Raw genomic sequence first — 20758 nt, 5'->3', positions numbered from 1 at the left:
ACTTCAAAATGAGTCCCTGGTTCCACTGATTCTGCCTTTCTCTCTGGCACTCAGGCACTGGCAAACTAGGCTTCTCCTTCGTGCGCATCACAGCTCTTCTTATCGCAGGCAACCGTCTCTGGGTGGGCACAGGCAATGGTGTTGTCATCTCCATCCCACTAACTGAGAGTAAGTGGTCTCCAGACCTGGGCTTGGACATTATTGACTTTGGGGGGCAGGGTTGGGCTTGTTGGGCACAGCCCTCTCTGCAGAGCTGATACCTTTAGACTCCCATGATATAACACGTGGGCAGCTGCAGTTGTCTGGTGGCCCTGGGATTCTCCTACTATCTGGCCACCAGAGCTTTGGAAACCAAAGGCCCCTCTCAGGTGCTCTAAAGAAAAGGCAGAAATGGGTCTCCTCTGTTTACTTACTTCTGAATATCCCCCACATCCCCTGTCCCTATTCCTGGTCTCACTTTCCCACAGTGCAGAGAAGAACCTGTCATTTCCCATCACAACTTCTCTCTCTCCTTTTTACATAGCGGTCGTCCTGCACCGTGGCCAGCTCCTCGGGCTCCGTGGTAAGTCCAGCTCCAAACGGGGGTGAGAAGCTTTTGTCCTGAAAGCAGGATGAACAACAACCTTCTTCAGTTGAGTGGGTTGGATATGCCTAGTGTAGCCTTTCCCAGCCAAGTAACTTTTTCATACTCTTTCCTGGTTCTGGAGACACAGGCCTGCATCATGGGTTGGGGAGTGCCGGCAGTGGTCCATGTTGGCTGCTGCACCAGACTCTTCCATCCTGGGTGACTGGGTTGCTCCAAACCTCTCTCTCCCCTTAAACCCTGGGCCTTATGTCCCTGGAGGAAGACTCATTCCACCTTCTTTGTCTCTTTATTTCCAGCCAACAAGACATCCCCCACATCAGGGGAGGGGCCTCGACCTGGTGGCATCATCCATGTGTATGGAGATGACAGTAGTGACAGGTCAGCCAGCAGCTTCATCCCTTATTGTTCCATGGCACAAGCTCAACTGTGCTTCCACGGCCACCGAGATGCTGTCAAGTTTTTTGTCTCTGTGCCAGGTCAGAATACCACCTGCCTCTCCCGTAGGCCCATAACCCCATTCTAGGTTTCACTCCCTGATGTATACTAAGTCTTCTTCCCTAAATCACTTTCCTACATCTGCCACCTGCACTTGGACTGGGAACTCTGAATATTCCTCTGAAGCCCACTCTGCTCTTCTAGGGAATGTACTGGCGACCCTCAATGGCAGTGTACTGGATAGCCCCTCGGAGAACCCTGGCCCCACAGCCTCTGACCCTGAGGGCCAGAAGCTGAAGAATGTGCTTGTATTAAGTGGTGGTGAAGGCTACATCGACTTTCGGATTGGTGAGTGGTGGCCACGTGGTAGGCAGGCCTACTACTATACTACAAGTATGCTTAGAGGAGAGCGTCTTTACCCCAGCTGGGAATCCCTTCCCTAGGGGCAGAACCAGGTTGTTCTAGACACTCAGTGCCCTTTTTGATGGGCCTTCTTGCCCCTCTCCACAGGTGATGGAGAAGATGATGAATCAGAAGAGAATGCGGGGGATGTGAATCAGGTGAAACCCATGTTGTCCAAGGCTGAAAGGAGCCACATCATCGTGTGGCAGGTCTCCTACATTCCGGAGTGAGAGCCTGCTGCCCACCGGCCACCCCTCCCCTCCTGCCTGAACGCCAAGGTGTACATACAGAACTCCTGCCCTCCTCTCACCACCAGGGATGCCATCAGCCCCTCCAGGTGGCTGAAGCACCTGCCTGCCCTTTTTCTAACCTCTCAATTTGCAGCTTTCACCATAGGACCGGAGGCTTCTCAAGTGGGCAGGGAGGATATGGAAGACTTGGCCAAAGGAAAGGGGGAGTGGAGACAATTGGATGGGGGGCAGTAGGATCCTGGAGGCCAGCCTGGGCTTTAGGCCAGTGGAGGAGCCAGAAGCCTGTGGCAGACTATTGCATGAGTAGGGCACTGGGTTCTAGCCTGAAGAGCAGATGGCCCAGGGGGCTGATGGGAACACATTTTTGTCTGGGCCTGTGCCCACCAAGCCACGCTTTTGGGCAGCTGGGGGAGGGTATGCCAATCAATTCTCCCACTTGGAGCCTTCCCCTCTATTTCCTACTAAGAATTTTGTTCCCTTGATGCCAAGAGTTATAATGGGGAGAACCCTGCTTGGTCCTACCCCTTCCACTTAGAATTTCTCTGCATGTTAGGGGCCTAGGCTTCTGGCCTTTGCCAAGAGGAACAGCCTAGGAGAGGATCAGTACTGCCTTAAGGGGCATTTGGTAGTCATACTTACCAAGAATTCCAATCTGTCACTCCTAGGGCTTGGGACCCATGTCCTCCACAGAGGTGATGTCAGCCTTAGAGCATTTGGCCAGACTCACCTGGTGAGCCTGGGTCTCATCCCCCCTCCCCCAGGCCACTGAGCATGAGGTGACCTGCATTCTGGCCGGAGTTATGCCAGCCCTTGTCCCTCCTCCCTGACCAGCTCCTTCAGCTTTACTGCACTGTCCAGGCTCAGCATTGCCCCCCTCTCCTTGAGCTTCCTCACCCCTCCTAGAATTTCAGAAGGTACAAGGGAGCCACCACTCCTGGACTGTGTGTCTCTCAGGGGTCAGCCTCTTGCCTTGAATCTCCAAAGGCAATAAAAGCATAGTGTGCCCAGGTGCTGTGTAAAGATGTCCTCCCAGAGCAGGAATGCCTGTAGAGTCTGAGCTCCCTGGCCACATTATTAAGTGCCTAGGGTTGGCCTGGGAGGTTTGCTGTCCTAGAAGCAGATGCCTGCTGCTGGGAGAGAGGAAAAGGAGCCATCTTGGGCCCAGGCCCCTGAGTGGTGAGGGAAAGAAGATGGTTCTAAGGAAACTGCTCTGCTGGGAAGAGGTTTGGCTCCCAACCCTGGTGCCACGCAGCCCACCAAATCAAATAGTAGTTTCACACAGACTGTGCTTCAGCAGCCACCAGTCCTGGGGGATGATCAGAGTTATATTGGCCTTACTTATGTCTCCCCCCAGACTGTAGTTGCTACTTAAATCTCCTGGGGATAAAGGAGTGAGTTTTTTTACAAGACTCCTAGCTGCTGATTTCCTTTCCTTCCTGCCCTGGGCAGCTTAGCATTCCCCTCCAGCCCCACAGTCCTCTTAAAAGAAGCACACTATTGAGGGCAGCCCCAGGTCTAGAGCCCATCCCTTCCCCTCAGTCATGCAACAAAAGGTGAAAGCTAATTGGCTTCTCCACTTCTCCCTGCCATCTTTCCACTGTGATGTATGTAAAGTTCATTATATGTTACAAAAGGATTTCCAAGTGTCTTTGAAGGCCTGAACACTGCACAGTTAGCACTGAGACTTGTGTCCTTGTAAAGAGAGGGCTATAGGAATACTCTCCCCAGGCTTTGGCCCTGCAACTGAACCATGTACCTGTTCTGTATGTAATAAACGTGTTAAATCATTCCCGATGCCTTCTTTAACCCAGGCTACCTGTCTGTTTACTTACTGGAAACATCCCATATGCTTCCATGTACTCTTATTTCATTTTAGCTGATCTCCATAATAATGCCTGGACCCAAAGTAAGAGACAAGAAAAGGGTTTTACAGAATTTATTATTTTTTTAAAAGCTGTTGCATTTCCTTTATGCCATAAACATCCTGTCCTAGGGAGGGAGAAGGGCTGCAGCTCAAAGGGAAGAGGATTCAATTCAGGTCCCAACCTGGCCACCAAAAAGCTGGAGGATTCTGTCTGGCATGTCACTGTGCTTCCTCAGACTCAGCTTACACCTGGCTACCCTAAGTGGCTAGCCCAGCCAGGCTCAGGGAATGTTCTCCAAAGGCATTGGGTTGGAGTGGAGGGGGGCCTCCTTCAACATCAAAGCAATATTCTGGCCACACTGACTGCTAAATGACCCATTATTTACAAAGACCACATAGACCTGTTAGAACAAGGTATATGGAGGGTATCACCCAATTATCAATTTTGCCAAAAATATCTGGTCCCCATCTCCCAAAGGATGATGAAATCAGTCAAATATGGCATGCCTTGGTCCCCTGAGAAGACCTAGCTCTCAGGTCTAAGGTTCTCCTCATTCCCAGGCCAAACACCAGGAGAGCCTCTACCCCTCCTTGCCACCTACCCAGAGGTTCTTGTGTGTAGCAAAGCAATCCAGGGCCCAGCCTGGAGAAAAATTTCCTACAGAATACTCGATTCAGACCTCCATTTGCAAAGTAGGGGCTTAAGACAAGGAATGGATTTCATCATGGACCTGGAGGGGAATTCAGATGTGAAAGTAAAGCCCCTCTCTTCCCAGGCTTACCCCAAGGAAGCTCCCTAGCAGCCCCCCCTACCCGAGGCAGAGCCAAACTACTCATAGAGCCACCGGTCGGCGCTGTCTTCCCAGCACAGCAGCTCATCCGCATGGAACCAAAGGGCAATCTCCCGGCGGGCACTGTCCACAGAATCGCTGCCATGAATGACGTTTCTGTCAAGAGAGAAGAAGGCAGGTACTACAGAGACAGGCAACAGGGGAGAAGCCACCATATGAGAGGATTCGTCGAGGAGGCGGGAGACGGCCCGATGTCCCTGCTTGGGGATGATACAGGGAGCACAAAGACATGCAAAGCAGCGGCATGGGGTCTTACTTGCCCACTTCAATACAGAAATCTCCACGGATGGTGCCGGGTGCAGAGTCAGCAGGGTTGGTGGCCCCGATGAGCGCCCGAGAAGAGCGCACTACATCCAGTCCCTGCCACACCTTCCAGAAAGAACAGCCCGAGGGCTCCGGTTACCGACGTCCCCAGAAGGGACCATCCACAACCGCGCCAAAGGGGCTGGCGCCGCAGCCTACGCCGCCGCCGCCGCTACCACGCGCTCGGTCCCACCCCCGCCCGGCCGTCCTCACCATGGCAACCACGGGGCCGGAGCTCATGTACTTGACTAGGCGACTGTAGAAAGGCCGGTCCCGCAGCGCCGAATAGTGCTCCCGCAGCAGGTCCTCAGAGGCCTGTGGACAGAAGAGGCTCAGCCCAAAGGCGCAGGATCCCGGCACAACCTCCTGGGGGCGGCCTGGGGCGGGGGGAGGGGCAGAAGCGTGGGGCCTTGGGCGAAGAGAAGGACCTGAGCCCGCAGAGCTCACCTGCACCAGCTTCAGCCCCACCAACTTGAAGCCCTTCTTTTCGAAGCGCCGTATGATCTCGCCCACGAGGCGCCGCTGGAAACCATCGGGTTTGATAGCCAGAAAGGTCCGCTCATTCAGGCCGGTCCAGGCTGCGGGGGGAAGAGGGGTGAAAACGGCACGTAAAGAAGCGGCGTCAGAGGCCCCAGGGAGCACACCCCCCCCCCCCCCAGCTCCGCCTCGCCTCGGCCCCCTCGCCCCGCCCCGTCCCCACTTGCCTGAGGGAAAGATGTTGGCAAAGATGGTCAGCACCAGGCAGATCATGATGGCGGCATCGGCGGGAGCCTGCAGGCACGCGCACGCACAGGGGGAGGAAGGAAAAGGCGGATCCCTCTTAAAGAGGCCGCGCCCAGCGTCTCGTGGAGCCCGCCAACTTAGGTTGGCAAGCGCATTGGACCTAGAAACGGGTTTCTTTTCCCGGTCAGCGAATTTAGAAACTAGGCCCTGGAAAGCCCAAGCCGGGTGTCACTGGCTCCCTCCTTGCCTCCCCACTCCCCCTCCCCCCCCCAAAGGTTAAGGTGCGTCGACTAGAAAGTGGGGCACAAGGGTTGCCCTCAGATCACCGCTACAGGCCCGCCTTCTGCTGGGGGCCTCCCCTCACTCCAGTGATCGATCGCGGTCCATTTAATCTGTCTACACCTAGTTTGTCCATAGTTTCGTGTGGTCCTAAAAATGGACTGTGACCCCGCTCCTGCCTCTCCCCCGACTTCAACCTCCCTCCCCGCGACACAATGCCTGGCACATAGTAGACGATTAATAAATGCTTGTTGACTGTGGGTAAAATCGCTTTGCCTTTTCTCAGCCTGTTTCCTCAATCAAACAAGAGTGGTAACCCCCACCAACCTCTTCTAGGGATATGGATTCAAATCTCAGCTTTGTTGCTACATTGTAATTTCTCGCAAAGCACATCACCAATCTGTGACTTTTCTCACCCGTATACTAAAGGATTTGAAGGAAATTATTTCTATGGTTTTTAACAACTCTAAACCTATTGATAAGGAACTCTTTGCAACTCCTGAGTTTGCTGCCGAGAAAGTAACTGCCAACTAACAAAAAAACACTTTTAAATACCGGCTACTCCGAATAGGAATCGAGAGCCCAAGGGCAGAGGCCAGGCCTTGAACCCTCTCATGTCCCATCCACATCACAGGCTCTTACCATTTATGGTCTGCGAACTTTTTCCCCTGGTGATGTCCAAGGGTACCATCCCACCACCTTAGCATTTGAGCCTGTTAACCACTCTCTCTACATTAGAATTTTCCTACCACTTTCTTCTGGTTTTCCTACCTGATTGTCTGCTCCTCCAGTCGCCTTTGCTAGCTCATCATCACACATCCTGTCCTGTGGCTGGATATTTCCCAAAGTTCTATTCCAGGCCCTGTTCTTTTAATCCCATTTTCTCATCCTCTTCCTATTCTGCCCCTTTCCATGCCTCACTCAAGTTTTGTTCACCCCACCATAATACCATCATGAAGCTTCCCTTCATTTTGGACCTCTTCTTCCACCTCCCTCAAAGATCTCTTCTCTTGGGGGGTGATGTTGCTTTCCCCTCCTATGGCACTGATTATACTTTGTCTCCCCTTACTCTCACGAAATTTCCTTGTTCTCCCCTGCCAATTTCAGACTTCTCCTTTAGCCACCATCAATCAGCAACCTCTCACATTTTGAAGATCATTCTATTTAAGTCTCTCACTCAATCCAGATCCCAATAGGTGTTATGTACCATCTCATTCTCCCTCCTCAGAAACTGGCTTATATTCATCTGTATCTTCAACTGAAGTCTTCATACCAACAGACTTCAAAATACACATTGATGTTTTTTCAAATTCCATAACCTCCCAGTTCTTCTATCTTAAATGGCATGGCATATTCCTCCAGACCATCTCAGCCACAAAAATGACCACACATTTGATCTCCCCAATACTTACATATTTCCATGTTCAATAATTCTGGAATTCCTTTATCATAATTTGTATTTCCCTGTGCTTCATGCCTCCTTAATTTATTCTTGATCTTTCATTAGGGTACTGGAGCAGCTAAGTGGTATAGAGTTTGGCTGGGAAAGGGAAGAGATATAGGGCCATAGCTTGAGGGGATAGTGGGATATAGTAAAGAATTTCATCTTTAAGAGGAAAGATACTGGGAATGTTTGAAGGAAGTAGGGATGGAAGTAGTTGACAAGGAGAGGTTGGAGATAAGAGGATAACTTAAGATTTGATCTGCTAGAGAAAAGAGGAGCAGATGAGATTGAGTACAATGAAGGGGCTGTCAGGGGCAGCTAAGTAACTCAGTGGATTGAGAGATGGGTCTCTGTCGAGAGCCCCCCAAAGAAATAAGGGTCTCCATCAGGGTTCATCAAGTCAATGCAAATGGCAGAGCCCTGCATTGATCCCTATTGTCTGAAAATCGGGCCACAGGATGGATGGATAACCCAATCAGACCCCTCTGGGTGACTCTCTTCTGACCCACACTTTTTATTATTGAAATTATTATAATCTATATCTTTATGATAGCCCCAAGCCTTATAGAAATCCCCTAATTACTCTATACTAAACCAGCATTAATGAGTTAATAGTTCATACCCTCAGTAAAATAGCAGAAGCTGCTTTAATTTTTTTCTTTCTTTGTCTCAAGAGTCTGAAGGATACAGCATGGTATTTCAAAATAAAATACCCTCGTTAGATGGCTTTCTCACGATAAGTTTAACCCCAGGAACTTAAATGTTCTCACACTTTAATCCACTTTTGAAATGTGTTGAAGGTTCTTTTTATTAAAATAAAACTTAAAGTAAGGTTTTGGTAGCCTTGAAGACTGTTTAGACTAGGTATAATCTATATGTAGAAATACATTTCGGGTGCCAACTCTTATGTAACTGGTATACCTTGAGCTCTCCTGTTTTGGGTTTGAAATGTAAATTTTCCCAGCATTTGTGTGACTGTGAGAGGAAGGTATAAAAAATAAAGATTCACAGGAAGTTCTCAGAGCAGCTCCTGGAAATCCACTGTGTCTCCGACTCTCTCTCTGTCTCTGTCTCTGTCTCTGTCTCTCTCTGCTAAACTGTCACACCTCTCAGGATAACTGGAGCTGTCGAGGTGGGCCTTGACAGGTCTCAAGACTCTAGAGCAGGGGTCAGCAACGTATGGCTCTTTCTGCAGGAGCCATAAAGTCAATTTTTTTTTCAGGTGCTGTTACAGGAGTGCGCACTGTGAGCACTGTATGGCTCTCACGAAATTACATTTAAAAAAATGTGGCGTTTATGGCTCTCATGGTCAAGAAGGTTGCCAACCCCTGCTCTAGAGGTTCTGGCTTCAAACACTTCCTAGTTGTGTGACCCTGGGCAAGTCACTTCACCCAATCACCTAGCCCTTACCCATTCTTCTGCCTTGGAAATGATACTTGGTATTGACTCTATGGTAGAAGGTAAGGGTTTTTTTTCCTATTTTTTTCAAGGGGGGGTTATCTTTATAAGGTCCTTAGCTGCGTTGGGAGGGGAGGGGATAGAAAGGGAAGATGTAGACTTAAAGATAAAAAGTTTGGAATAGCAGTTGTGGGATCAAAAATCAGTCTGGGAGAATTAGCAGTACTGCCTTGTCATGGCATGGTAAAGGCCCCATTGAGATTACATAACAAATTGGAATTGGGCCCAGGTAGCTTGGTTTTGTGACTTCTAGTTCTATGTGAATAAGAGTGGAAGATGATATTGAGCATCAAGGTTGAGAGTTAGGAAGGAATAGGAGTCTGTAAGACAAGAAGGTAAGGCTATATAGAGATTGAAAATGGAGGAAAGTAAAATCAGAGCAAGAGTGATAGCTTTAGAATATATTAAAGGAAATGAGATTCATCTAATAATAATAGCTAACACTTAATATAATGCTTACTATATGCCAGGTGCTTTAAAATTACAGAACCTTGAGGGGTAGTTGCTATTTTATCCCCATTTTACAGATGAGGAAACTGAGGCAAAACACGGGAGTGGGGTGATTTGCCCACTCAGCCAGCAAGGATCTGAGGTTGGATTTGAACTCTGCATCTTCTGACTTCTCTCCAAAGTTACCAATGATCTCTTAATTGTCCTATCTAAATGTCTTTTTTTGCCTTTCAATTCTCATCCTTTTGGACCTATGTGCTGCATTTGGCACTGTTAAGTACCCTTTTCTCCTAAATATTCTCTCTGGATTTTCATGACACTTCTTTCTTGTTGTCCTTTGGCTACTACTCTTCCATCTCCTTTGCTGGCTTCTCACCCGTAGCACATCCCCCAACCTTGGATTTTTCCCAAAATTCTATCTGGGGTCCTCTTTTTTCCTCCCCCAACTCTCTTGGTAACTCACCAGCTCTCATGGATTTACCCGTCTTTATACCAATAAATAAATAAATATATCTATATCTATATCTATATGTGTGTGTGTGTGTGTGTGTATGTTATACATATATATATTTATTTTTCTGTATCTCCATTTCCAGTCACCCCTCTTGAACTTCATTAAATTGCCCACTGGATATTTCAAATTGGATATCTTGAAGACATCTTTAAATTATCATTACCAAAATAGAATTCATCCTTCCTCCAAAACTCTTCCTCTTCCAAACTTCCCAAGTTTGGTTAAAGCCATTAGGGCAGGAACTATCTTTTTTTTTGGTAATTTTTAACCCCAGGGCTTAGCACATTGCCTGGCACATCACATAGTGGGCACTTAACATATGTTTACTAAATCAGATTTGGAAGTTATAAAGCACTATAGAAACCTGCTATGAATGTTATCACTCTATAAAAAAGGAACATGAAGCTTTAAATATCTTTCCCTTATGACTTCCTACATGTAACCTGACACATTATTATGTACTTTATATAACCCATCATCCTATATTATTCTCATTCTAACATCTGTGAACGTCATCTTCCTTAGTGAGTTAATCTAGTAGTTTAGGGCAGTGTGAAAGGGAATTTTTTTAAAGTTCATTTAATTAATTTTGGGCATTTTTCCAGTGTTACATGAATCATGTTCTTTCCCTCCCCTCCTCCCACCCCCCCTCCCATAGCCAGTGAGAAATTCCACTGAGTTTTACATGTGTAGTTGATCAAGACCTATTTCCATATTATTAGTAATTGCACTAGAGTGATTCTTTAGAGTTGAAATGGAATTTTTAACTTCCTCTGTTTATTTTAACTTAATCAAGTACTTGGAGTGCCCCTCCTTTCACACTTAGGTATTTGAAGAACCTTTTACTAGAAAAGGAAGTTCACACTCTCAAAGACTAGAAATGGATCCCCACAAGCACTGCCCACCCTGAGCAGTGCTAGACAAATTAGGGAACTATGATTGGTTCCTGAGATGTGATGTGGGAAAACTGTTGGCTGGAGAAAAGGGTTTATAAGTAAGACCCAACAGGAAGTCAGGCATTCCCATTTTGGATTCCCATTTCAATTCTCATTTCAGATTCTGCTTCTGATTTCGGCTTCCTGATTTGGACTTTGGATTCTGGTGAACATTTGGATTCTGCATTGGTGGCTCTTGCTTAAGAGACCACTGTGACTCCTGGTTGGAGATTGGGACCTGAGTGAGGGAGCCTTTGTCAGAGTTGAGCTGGATTCACCCGGATCAACAATTATAGGGTATTTAGCTAGGCAATATTTTCTACCTCCTTCCTACATTTCCTTCTCTTTATTATCACTACCTTGCTGTAATAAAGCTACTAAAGCTACTAACAGCCTCATGACTTAAGAGTTAATTTTTATATACAGCAACCACAACAAATTTTTATAACTCTTAATTTGACCAAAACCAATTTTAACTCTTACAGCAGGACCTATTTTCCCTGAAGAAGTAGCAATTTAGACATAGGTCCACAAAAACCTCCCAGGCTCAGCATCCAGCAGTCACATAAGGCCCTTCCACAGCTCACAAATGAAAATGCAGCTTCCCCATGCTTTTGAATCTTGATGACTTAAGAACCAGACAAGCCACACAGCAAGAGTTTGCCTTTATTTGTACAGAATTATTTATTTGTATATGGCTCCCAGTGAATGGTAAAACAGAAGTAAAAGGGGCAGCTGGGTAGCTCAGTGGAGTGAGAGTCAGGCCTAGAGACAGGAGGTCCTAGGTTCAAACCCGGCCTCAGCCACTTCCCAGCTGTGTGACCCCTGGGCAAGTCACTTGACCCCCATTGCCCACCCTTACCAATCTTCCACCTATGAGACAATACACCAAAGTACAAGGGTTTAAAAAAAAAAACAAAAACAGAAGTAAAGGAAGCTCAAGAGAGTACTTTTATCTGCTTCATGCAGAGACTGGACTACTTGACTGACAAACACAATGTGCTGTGCAGCACATGAGGCACCTCTGCCTCTGTGACCTCTCCTAAAGATATCCAGACCTTTCTCAAGGAAAATTAAGAGGTCCAACTGAGTAGGACACTCAGTGGTGGTACAATGAGATATGGCAAAAGGACACAGGCTTTATAAAATTCTAAACTTCACCATGACCTCTACCGAATGGGCTCCATGGGTTCAGGTTAGTCAGTGCCTCACCAGAGACATAGTATATAAAACTGGATTTCTAAAATATAAATTCTTGAAATTCTTCTTCTTTTAAAAAGGGTGTTTCAAAGGTAAGTTCACACTGCTCATGGCCAAACATGCTGTTTAGGACCTTTATACTGGAGTGCCCTCTGCTTGGTTCTTGGCATCTTGCTCTTGAAAAACAATTCTTTTCTCCAAATCTATCATGGGCTCCTCTGTGCTGAGATTGCCCTGCTTCTGTCGTTCTGCAAAGATCATTGCCCGGAGCAAAGGAGGATAGGGCACGTATCTGACAGTTTCCTCTGACTTTGGGATAAAGTTCTTAAAGGCTTCTTCCTCATGCTTGGGCACAAGCCTCCAATCATGGTACATGACCTGGTCAATCTCCTTTTCTTGGCTCTCTGTCTTACCTGGGGAAAAATTGAAGCAAATGGGGTGCCTATTGCTAACATAGTCAGTCTTGTCACCATAAAGTATCTGGTGACAACACCAGGAGACACCTCCTGTCCCATGAACAAATATATCAATCAGCAATCAGCCACAGAGCCCTAGCCCTGCATTTTCCTTACCTTGGAAGGTCAGGATCCCCCAGGCCTTTCCATGATCCAAATTCTAGAAAGCAGTGACAAAGAGAATGGGAAATTAATCCAGGGTTACAAAGATTCTCTTCTCCAAACCATTCCTCCCACCTCAGCCCAGGGGCATGAACCCATGGTATTATAAAATAAATCATAAAAATAGAATCATAGAATTTCAAGTGGAAGGGACCTCAGATAATATGTAATCTGACACATAAATGACCAGGAATTCCCTCTATGTGTCTACCAAGTGGTTATCCAACATCTGCTGTAAGACCTCCAGAGGCAGCTCATTCCACTTTTGGACAGCTATTTGTTAAGATGTTTCTTACAATGAGTCAAACTCTTGTCTCCTTCTGCAACTTCTACTCCTTGACCCCAGGGATGATAAACCTACAAATAAATCAAATATAAACTAGAATGTAACAAATAGGTAAGATACAAACTAGTCTATGGTGAGTAGCAACAGAGGTTTGGTTTTTTTGTTTTTGTTTTTTTTTTTTTAATTTTAAACCCTTAACTTCTGTGTATTGACTTATAGGTGGAAGATTGGTAAGGGTAGGCAATGGGGTCAAGTGACTTGCCCAGGGTCACACAGCTGGGAAGTGTCTGAGGCCGAACTTGAACCCAGGACCTCCTGTCTCTAGGCCTGGCTCTCAATCCACTGAGCTACCCAGCTGCCCCCCACAGAGGTTTTTAAAACGGATTCTTCCCTACCCCCAAATAAAAGTATGCTTTGTTGAAGAAGCAGACACAAGAGTTTTACTCCTTGCCTTTTTTTTTTTTTTTTTTTTTAATTTTAACCCTTACTGTCTTACTATGAATTCTAAGAAAGAAGAGCAGCAAGGGCCAGACAATCAGGGTTAAGTGCCTGAGCTAGGAAGTTGCTCCACTCGAAGCTTGCCTCACTATCCACTGTGCTAAAAAGCTGCCTCTAGTCCTGCTCTTTCACTGCCTCGCATGGGGTGTGACCTTGAGAAAAAGTCCCTTTGCTCTCTCCGGGCTTAGCGTCTCCATTTGTAATGGGGGTTCTTTCAGTTTAGAGCCAGTGATTCTGGGTGGGCCGGGAACAGCCTAGGCTGGGGAGGGTTCCCCGGGTTGGAGCGGGCCCACTCACCGGTGCCGTGTAGTCCGCGCGGACACGAGTGAGGCGCCAGTAGCAGGGCTCGTCGTACTGCCACAGCCAGGACTTGCGCGTGACGAGGCGGCCTAGGCCGAAGAGCGGCAGGCGGCAGAGCAGCTGCAGAAGGCGGCTTTCGTTCCGCACGTCGACCCAGGCCCGCTCGGGTAGGCGGCGGCCGGTCCTTGGCCGCGTCATGGTCTCGTAGTCCAGGGCGAAGCGCTCCGAGTCTCGCGGCCGCGACTTCAGCTCCCGATAGGCGCGAACCTTGCGGGCCAGCTCCGCGATCAGCCGGGGCCGCACTTTCTTCCGCCCCATACCGCCGGCACCGACCTCCGGTCTCTGCACTGATCTGAGGCTGCTCGGAGCGCGGAGATCACCTAAACCATCAGTCAGACCCGCAATGCCTCCCACGGCAACCCAAAAGCCGGAAGAACCCGGTGTCCCCGGCGCCAGGGGCCGGGCGGCGCGCGCCGGAAGGACCTGGTGTTCTCGGTATCTGGGACCGGGCGGCGCGCGCCAGAAGGAAAAAAGCCCGGCACGGCGTTTGCAGCACAGAATGGTAGCCTTAGGAAGTGGCAAGGTAGTGACAGTGAAGATCCGGAGCAGATATCCTTCTGGGGATGGAGGACACAGGGGCGGAGCCTTAAGCGAAGGTGGGGCAGGAGAGGTCTTAGTTATGGCAGAACTTGGAGCAGAAAGGGTGAGGAGCAACGAAGGAGACAACGGGGGGCCGGACCACGGACCTAACGGAAAGAGCTGGAAAGGGATGGAAGAGACAGTTTGAAAGTCCGAACTCAAGAGGCGTGGTATGGAGGCGTGGCCCAGGCAGCGGAAGTTTAGGGGCGGGGCCCACGGGGTGGATTGAAAGGTGGGCCTCGGTTCGAGAAGGGAGCAGCTTTAGGATAGAGGTGGGGCGGTTGGACGAGATGAAGGTGGGGTCCAGGGGCTCCCCGGGAAAAGGAAGCAGCCGCCAACCACCGGGACGCCGGCCTGTGACCTGGGAAATCTCTGACTCGGAGCCCGAGAGCCCATCCAGCTACCGTGCCGAGGGCCCTGGTGACCCAGGAGAGGTGAGAGCCGAATCCAAGGGCCCTGGGGGCCTTGATCTCCCAGCCGGTCCCGTGGCTGCTCCGGGGCGAGCCGGGCCTCGGGAAAGGGTGGGGAGAAAGGTACAAGAGGAGCTGGGGACTGCTGCTACTCGAGCCGAGGCCCGGAGGAAGAACCAGGAGCTGGAAAGGCAGAAGAGGAAAGAAACAGCTGAAGCCCTCCGGCTAATGCGGCCGGACCGTTGCCTGAAGCACTTGACTGTCCTTCTGGACCCAGGTGGGCCGACCCTCTGGAGTTGTCCATGGGGTCAGCACGAGGCATTCGGGCCAAATCTGAGGAAGACTTCTGGATGTCTTAGGGAGCTTTGAAAATTGTAATAGCAAGTTGTTACATCATTCAGTAGCCCAACGCCTTTAATTATTGGGGAACTTCTTGAATGTAGTTCAGTATTTGGTACATAACCTCCCAGGAGGAAACCAAAATGAAGTGTAAGATTACATTCTATTAAGAAAACAACATGGATACAAATAGTATGCCAAATGCAAACTATAGACACCTGTAAATACAATATAATTTAGGATAGCAAAGTGGGGTGGAGGGCCATGGTGATGGAGGTAGTGCTTGAGTTGAGCTTTGAATGAAGCTGGGAATTCTGTAAGACAAAGATGAGGGGAGAGCACTTTCAAGCAAAGGCCCAGAAATGGAATGTCATCTGTGAGAAAAAGTAAGACGGCCAATATGACCAGATTGGCGAGTTCAGAAAGGGGAATAATGTGTAGTAAAGTCTGGAATAGTGAGCTGGAGCCAAATAGTGATGGGCTTTAAAAGCCAAATAGCAGTTTGAAGTTTATTTTAGAAGTGAGAGGTAACCATTGGTTGTCTTTTGAACATTTAGAACTGTGCTTTTAGGAATGTCATTTTGGCAATTAAAAATGTGAGATTGGAGGTGTGAGTCACTGGTGAGAAGACAACCAATTAGGAGCCTATTTATTTCATAGTTTGGCCTAGAAGTGATAAAGGACTCAGGACTCAACGAGGTTGGTGGCCATGTAAGGAGAAAGAACAGATGCTAGAAATGTTTTGGAGACAGAATAAACAAGACTTGGCAACTGACTGAATGGGAGGGGGCGGAGGGCCTGATGAGAAAACAGCTATGGATGATTCTGAGATGTCTGAAGGATTAGTGGCACCCTTAAGCAAAATAGGAAAATTTGGAAGAGGGGTGGGCTTGGAGGGAAAATATAGTAAGTTCTATTTTGTACATGTTGATTTTTGAAATGCCTACGGGACATTCAGGTAGAAATGTCCAATACGTTTTTCATGCAGGAATGGAGCTCAAAAGACAGAAGTTTGGATATACAGATCTAGGAATCATCCACATAGAGATAATTGAACTTACAGAAACTGATGAGATTATTAAGATTTTATAAGATGAAGTCTCTACTAGGGGACAGGAAACAGATGATGATCCAGCAAAGGAGATAGAAAAGGAATGGCCTGAGAAGGGAAAAGCAACATCACAAAAACCCAGATAAAAAGTATACAGGATGCTACATAGTCAGTAGTGTCAGATGCTGCAGAAAGAAGGATAAGGACTAATAAAGAATTTGGCATTGGATTTGGCAAGTGATACATTAGGAGAGAACAGTTTCAGTTGAAAGATGAAGTCAGAAGCCCAACTGAAAGGGATGAATAAAAGGAGAGGAAGTGGAAGCAAAAAGTTATAGAAGTTTATACAGCTTTCTTTAGGAGTTTGGCTCTAAAATGTAGAGAGATACAATAGCTTGAAGAATTAACTGAGGGTTTTTTAAAGTATAGCAAAGACCTGGGCCAGTTAAAAGGAAACAACTAAAGATTAGGATAGGGAGAGATCAAAAAGGACAATAGGAGCAATCTCCCCAAGGAAACAAGTAGAGGGGATAGCCTCTGTACAAAAGGCCACTGTTCATCAGTGTGTTTTAGAACCCATAATATATAAATAAAGGAGGGGAGAATGATGTCAAGGAGCTTTGAGATATAAAGTAAGGAAAAGGAGAGAGGTCATAGTAAATTAACTTTGTTTTCTCAAGCTTGAGTCCAAGGCCTCTACAAATAGGTGTGGGGGAGACTTGAGGAAGAATAAGGTTCAGAACATCACTTTGGAGAATTTAGGGAAGGCAACCTGCCTGTCACAGCACTACTCTGCATAAAAATTTCCACAGACTGGTCAGGACTAATGGTTGGGAAACCTTGCCAGAGGTAAAGATTCCTTCCACCCTTCCCTTCTCAGTTCTCCCATCAAGCCCTTTGTCAACCAGAAATGTGGTCATAAAAAAGAACAGTGATCATTCATATTGGATGGCAGTAGACAGGAAGACTGTCCAACTGAATTACAAGCAGCTATTGTACTTGTTGGAACTTCTGGTAATTCATAGTAATCTTTTCTCCTTGTTTTGCTCAACCTCCTAGCTCTCCTGGAAAATGCTGGCTCTGATGTCCTAATAGAGGCTTTGGTTTCCCTGAAATGTGAGTATGTCATTGAGCCCCAGCCATGGGTCCGAAGTCTCACCTGGAAGAGAAGAGTGCCAAGCATCTGCCAGAGCAGTGTGAGTAGTCTTCTTGCTATACCTCAGAATCCAAGCCAGGAAATGCCGACTCCCTCAGTGATTGTCCTTTTTCCACCATGACAGGCATGCTTTAGTTCTATCAGTACTGCCAGGCAATTCTGGAATATTTCTCAGTTCTGCAAGATGCTGGCTCATAGACTAGTGACAGCTCTAGAGTCAGTGCTCTGAGAGCCTAAGGTTGTGGGCTCTGATCCAGCCAACAACTGTTGTATCCCTACAGGCTGCTCCTGCTGCACTATGGGTTGCAGAAGCTCAGGAAGTACTGATGGTCCTGGAACCAGAAGAATTTCTCAAAGGCCTAACCTCACTAGCACAGGTGCTGGGGACTGTGAGAGGGAGTTAGTCACACCTTGGCAGCCTTTCTCTCTATTCAAGATGATAAACTGTTTTCTAACCTGTCTCATCTACCCCCATATACTCACATCTAAAGCTGGCAACAGGGAGAGGTCATCTTCAGATGCAGAGGTTCCTTTTTTTTTTTTTTAACTTCTCCAGTCAGACTGTAAGAAATTAGACTAAGCTAATGTTTGAAATCTCATCTAGCTATAAAATAGTGATTTTAAACCATATACCATCCCTTGCTCAAGAATCTTCTTTTTGCTTAATAGCTCTAACCAAAGCTAGCCACTCAGATTTCCTAATCTCCCTTGGAGAAAATGTTGTTTTAGAAAAGGGACACCAATGTTTTTTCTATTAGAAAAAAGTTACAGGTGAGCTTGAAGAACAGGCAGAGTCTGGCTTCACAATACAATTCCAGAAGCAAAGGCAGCTTCTGGAGAATAGACAAACTAGAAAGGGCCTTGAAGAGAGCAAGAGAACAGAAATTGTTGGCATTTTACTCAAGGGGGTGAAGGGGGAGAAGGTGGGTGGTTAGGCTAAGAGGAAGGTTTTCTTTCTTTGAGCTAAAAGACCAAACACAGGATCTTAATGGTGGCCTCTTAGCTTATCAGCAAGAAAGACTATCAAAGTTCATTGATAGACACATTAGACTTTATTGAAGGCAAATTGTTTGAAGAAAAAGTTAAACTTAACATAAACAAGATCCCATTTTTCTTGTTCTTCCTCACTTTAGAGGAAGTTTCTACCACATACAAACTGGAGTTTCTTTTGGTTGCAGGGATGTCCCACTGCTTGCTCTGTTCCTTGGATTGTACCTGAGAATGCTGCTGGCCAGACTCATTACCACCTGGCTGTCATTGGACTTGAAGCTTATCACTGGTAGTTCTTGCTTTGCCCTGTGTTCCAGAGGCTAAAGGGTACAGAGGAAAGCTGTCATTTAGCCTGAGTGCGTAGGAAGATGGGAGACATTCCTTAGATTCCCTCAGTCTTAGCTATCCCAGACTATCCTCAAGCCATACAGGATCCCACCCCAAGTAGAAGCAGGTGTTCTCTCAGAAGGGTGGGAAGGGATAAGAAATTTGAACTGACCAGAAAGACATAAATGGTTTTTGCTCAGGTTTTCCCAGTCTGGTGTCAAGGGAGTTCAGCAAGAGTCAGATGGAGTGGCATCCAGCTCAAAGGTGGCTATGACCCAACAGGAAGTAGAAGAGGTAAAAAACTCTGTTGCTGAAAAAAAGCTGATTTCTGACCCTAAGGCAACCTGGGGGAGAGGGACTTTTTCTTTCGAGGGATGACCCTGCATCCTGGCCAGGTAAGGCACAGCGTCTTATAATGGGAACCCTGAACATCACCAGCCAGGAAGCAAACTGGCCTGTTCTATAACTCTTTACATGGTATTAAGCTGCTTCCCAAGGGGTGCAGCCCATCCTTATTCTGGGCTCTTGGTCCCTTGTGTCCTTTCCTTTTCCATAGGCCTTGGTACTCCTGCAACTACATAAGAACCTGGCTGTGCTGCTAGTACATTCCTGGCAAGAGCTCAGCCAGCACGTGTGTGCATTAACCAAGGCCATTGCCCAACGACCATACAAGTGAGTGCCTCCTTGCTAGGTGGGTCATGAGGGGGATCACTTCCATTCCTTTAGAAGAGCAGGTGTACTTACTACCTTACATATGGTCAGAACTTTGTGTTTTAAGCATTCATTTCTCATTTCATCTTTACAACAGCCCTGATTTCATTAGCATAGGAAATCTCTAGATGAGGAAACTTCCTCTGCCCATTTAGGTTACAACCTCTTCAGCATCTTATGGTTTTGTGTAGACAGCAAGTCCTAGATCTCTGATCTGTTTTACTTTGGACTTCAGTCTCATCTGCAAAATGGCAAGTCATAATGGATGACTCCCCTCTAGCTCTAAATCTACAACCTTATGAGTTGTAAAAATACATCCTAGCTCAAAAATCTTCTAATTTTAAGACTCTTTGTTCTATGCTTTCCCTTGGAGGATACTAGTCCCCATCATCCATATTGTTCCCTTGGCCTGCCTTCCCAATAGGCTGTACTCTTAGAAGCAACAGTAATGAATAGTTTGAAAATGAGGCCTACCAGACCAAAGTTAAGAGAAAGTGGGTGGTAGGTTCAGAGAAGTGGAAATTAGAAAAAAGGATGCCCAGGGTCTGCTAAGCAAGGCACTTAAGGAGGGGTACTGTGCAGCTTAGACTCCTAGAAACTGGCATGTTGTATTTATCTGCAGACAATACATGGAAACACAGGCCTTCTCCTTTTGTACTTCGGGGAGGTGGGCTGGTGGTGAGAGTGTGGCACAGGATGGCAAGGGTCTTCGAGAGGCTTGGCGAAGACAGATCCAGCAGTTCAACCGAGTCAGTCCCAGTATGGCAGATGCTGTCATCACTGCATTTCCTTCTCCAAATCTGCTGAGGCAGGTAAGACTTTCCACTCCCCTGATTACTTACAAGTAACTAGGCCCAGGGATTGGGTTCTAATATCATTTCAGTAAGACTAAAAAGGCAGTTTCTCACTGTCCCTTCCTTCCCCTTCTGCAACAGATGACACTCCCCTTCTCTAGAGACAAGAGGTTTAAAAAGTTTGTGCCAAGTTGCTGGGTAAAGGGAGGGAAGGTGGTGTGGGCATTACTAATTTGTACATGGTCTCTGGGCCCCTTTAGGCATATGCAGTTTGTACCACAGAGCAGGAACGCCTGTCTCTGCTCAGTGATATTGCAGTGAAGAAAGATGATCAGATTCAGGTCCGCAGAGTTGGCCCTGACCTATCCCGTCGAGTCTATCTATTCTTAACATCTACAAATCCTGACCTTTTGCTGGATTTGGGCGCATAACTTTGGAGCTGAGGGAGTGGGCTACAGATCTCCCCCCCTAACTCTTTGGGTCTGACACTCTTTATGTAGAAAGGAGCATAGCAGTAGACCGAAGCTTCCCCATTCAGAACATTTGAACTAGAAGAGACCTGGGAAATGTTCAGGGCTTTGTGAAGGAACCAGTGAGAGATAGCAAGAATCTGAGATATAATGTAGAAATCGAAAGGAGCCAGTGGGAAAAGGGGGATGTAAGGGAGTTCAATGCAGAAATTGTGAGGAGCAAGAAACACAAATGGGCATCAGAATAAAGTGTGAGATATCAGTGAAGCTGAGCAAGGCTATTTACTGGTGAAGACTTAAGGGGGCTAATGTGACAACTAAGCCAGACAATAAAAAACTGGTGGTGATTCTGCTGTGCCAGAATTTTTTTTTTTTTCCATGAAGATGGAAAGAGAACTCTTGAATTTTCCAATTTCCAGCCAGGATAGAATTGTACCTATAATTTTATTAAGCGGGGGGATAAAAGTCCCTGGCA

General features: G+C 47.1%; 4 protein-coding genes across 8 annotated transcripts in view; 2 read left to right on the top strand and 2 right to left on the bottom strand.

The window, feature by feature from the left end:
* The window catches only part of MAPK8IP3 (mitogen-activated protein kinase 8 interacting protein 3), an 82180-nt gene extending 78719 nt beyond the window's left edge, over positions 1-3461 (top strand). For all 4 annotated transcript variants that reach the window (XM_044657379.1, XM_044657388.1, XM_044657371.1 and 1 more), the window contains 5 exons: positions 55-168; positions 524-562; positions 883-1062; positions 1226-1369; positions 1532-3461. In XM_044657379.1, coding sequence (XP_044513314.1) covers positions 55-168; positions 524-562; positions 883-1062; positions 1226-1369; positions 1532-1653 — 599 coding nt within the window. In that variant the 3' untranslated portion in view covers positions 1654-3461. The remainder of the gene's footprint in view (positions 1-54; positions 169-523; positions 563-882; positions 1063-1225; positions 1370-1531) is intronic.
* Positions 3462-3595: 134 nt separating this feature from the next.
* On the bottom strand, positions 3596-5912 carry NME3 (NME/NM23 nucleoside diphosphate kinase 3). 2 transcript variants are annotated; one of them, XM_044657099.1, is made up of 5 exons: positions 5397-5912; positions 5140-5270; positions 4906-5007; positions 4646-4758; positions 3596-4485 (listed from the first exon to the last, which is right to left on the bottom strand). In XM_044657099.1, the coding sequence occupies exons 1-5, from the start codon at positions 5440-5442 to the stop codon at positions 4368-4370; spliced, it is 510 nt and encodes a 169-aa protein (XP_044513034.1). In that variant the 5' UTR covers positions 5443-5912; the 3' UTR covers positions 3596-4367. The 2 variants fall into 2 exon arrangements, with proteins under 2 accessions (XP_044513034.1, XP_044513035.1); XM_044657100.1 differs by having other exon boundaries at positions 5140-5276; positions 5400-5912.
* A 5436-nt stretch (positions 5913-11348) lies between these two features.
* MRPS34 (mitochondrial ribosomal protein S34) lies at positions 11349-14262 on the bottom strand. The gene is made up of 3 exons (XM_044657362.1): positions 13394-14262; positions 12268-12310; positions 11349-12108 (listed from the first exon to the last, which is right to left on the bottom strand). The coding sequence occupies exons 1-3, from the start codon at positions 13712-13714 to the stop codon at positions 11831-11833; spliced, it is 642 nt and encodes a 213-aa protein (XP_044513297.1). The 5' UTR covers positions 13715-14262; the 3' UTR covers positions 11349-11830.
* A 60-nt stretch (positions 14263-14322) lies between these two features.
* Positions 14323-20631, top strand: EME2 (essential meiotic structure-specific endonuclease subunit 2). The gene is made up of 8 exons (XM_044657313.1): positions 14323-14722; positions 16895-17031; positions 17273-17368; positions 18170-18270; positions 18509-18602; positions 18865-18980; positions 19642-19831; positions 20074-20631. Exons 1-8 carry the CDS (start codon positions 14326-14328, stop codon positions 20242-20244), a joined length of 1302 nt encoding a protein of 433 aa, XP_044513248.1. The 5' UTR covers positions 14323-14325; the 3' UTR covers positions 20245-20631.
* Positions 20632-20758: the final 127 nt, after the last annotated feature.

This window comes from Gracilinanus agilis, chromosome 1, assembly GCF_016433145.1.
Source record: "Gracilinanus agilis isolate LMUSP501 chromosome 1, AgileGrace, whole genome shotgun sequence".
Classification (NCBI taxonomy): Eukaryota; Metazoa; Chordata; class Mammalia; order Didelphimorphia; family Didelphidae; genus Gracilinanus; species Gracilinanus agilis.
The sequence above is the reverse complement of the archived record's forward strand: the minus strand, read 5'-3'. Positions and strand labels throughout refer to the sequence as shown.

Coding starts and splice junctions, on each gene's coding strand:
- MRPS34 (XM_044657362.1), bottom strand. CDS start 13,714: ATGGGGCGGAAGAAAGTGCGGCCCCGGCTGATCGCGGAGCTGGCCCGC. Junction 12,311..13,393: donor GCGCGGACTACACGGCACCG/GTGAGTGGGCCC, acceptor ACTGCTTTCTAG/AATTTGGATCATGGAAAGGC. Junction 12,109..12,267: donor GGGGATCCTGACCTTCCAAG/GTAAGGAAAATG, acceptor ATTTTTCCCCAG/GTAAGACAGAGAGCCAAGAA.
- EME2 (XM_044657313.1), top strand. CDS start 14,326: ATGAAGGTGGGGTCCAGGGGCTCCCCGGGAAAAGGAAGCAGCCGCCAA. Junction 17,032..17,272: donor CAAGCATCTGCCAGAGCAGT/GTGAGTAGTCTT, acceptor GTATCCCTACAG/GCTGCTCCTGCTGCACTATG. Junction 18,981..19,641: donor ATTGCCCAACGACCATACAA/GTGAGTGCCTCC, acceptor ATTTATCTGCAG/ACAATACATGGAAACACAGG.
- NME3 (XM_044657100.1), bottom strand. CDS start 5,442: ATGATCTGCCTGGTGCTGACCATCTTTGCCAACATCTTTCCCT. Junction 5,008..5,139: donor TGGGGCTGAAGCTGGTGCAG/GTGAGCTCTGCG, acceptor TTCTGTCCACAG/GCCTCTGAGGACCTGCTGCG. Junction 4,759..4,905: donor CCGGCCCCGTGGTTGCCATG/GTGAGGACGGCC, acceptor TCTTTCTGGAAG/GTGTGGCAGGGACTGGATGT.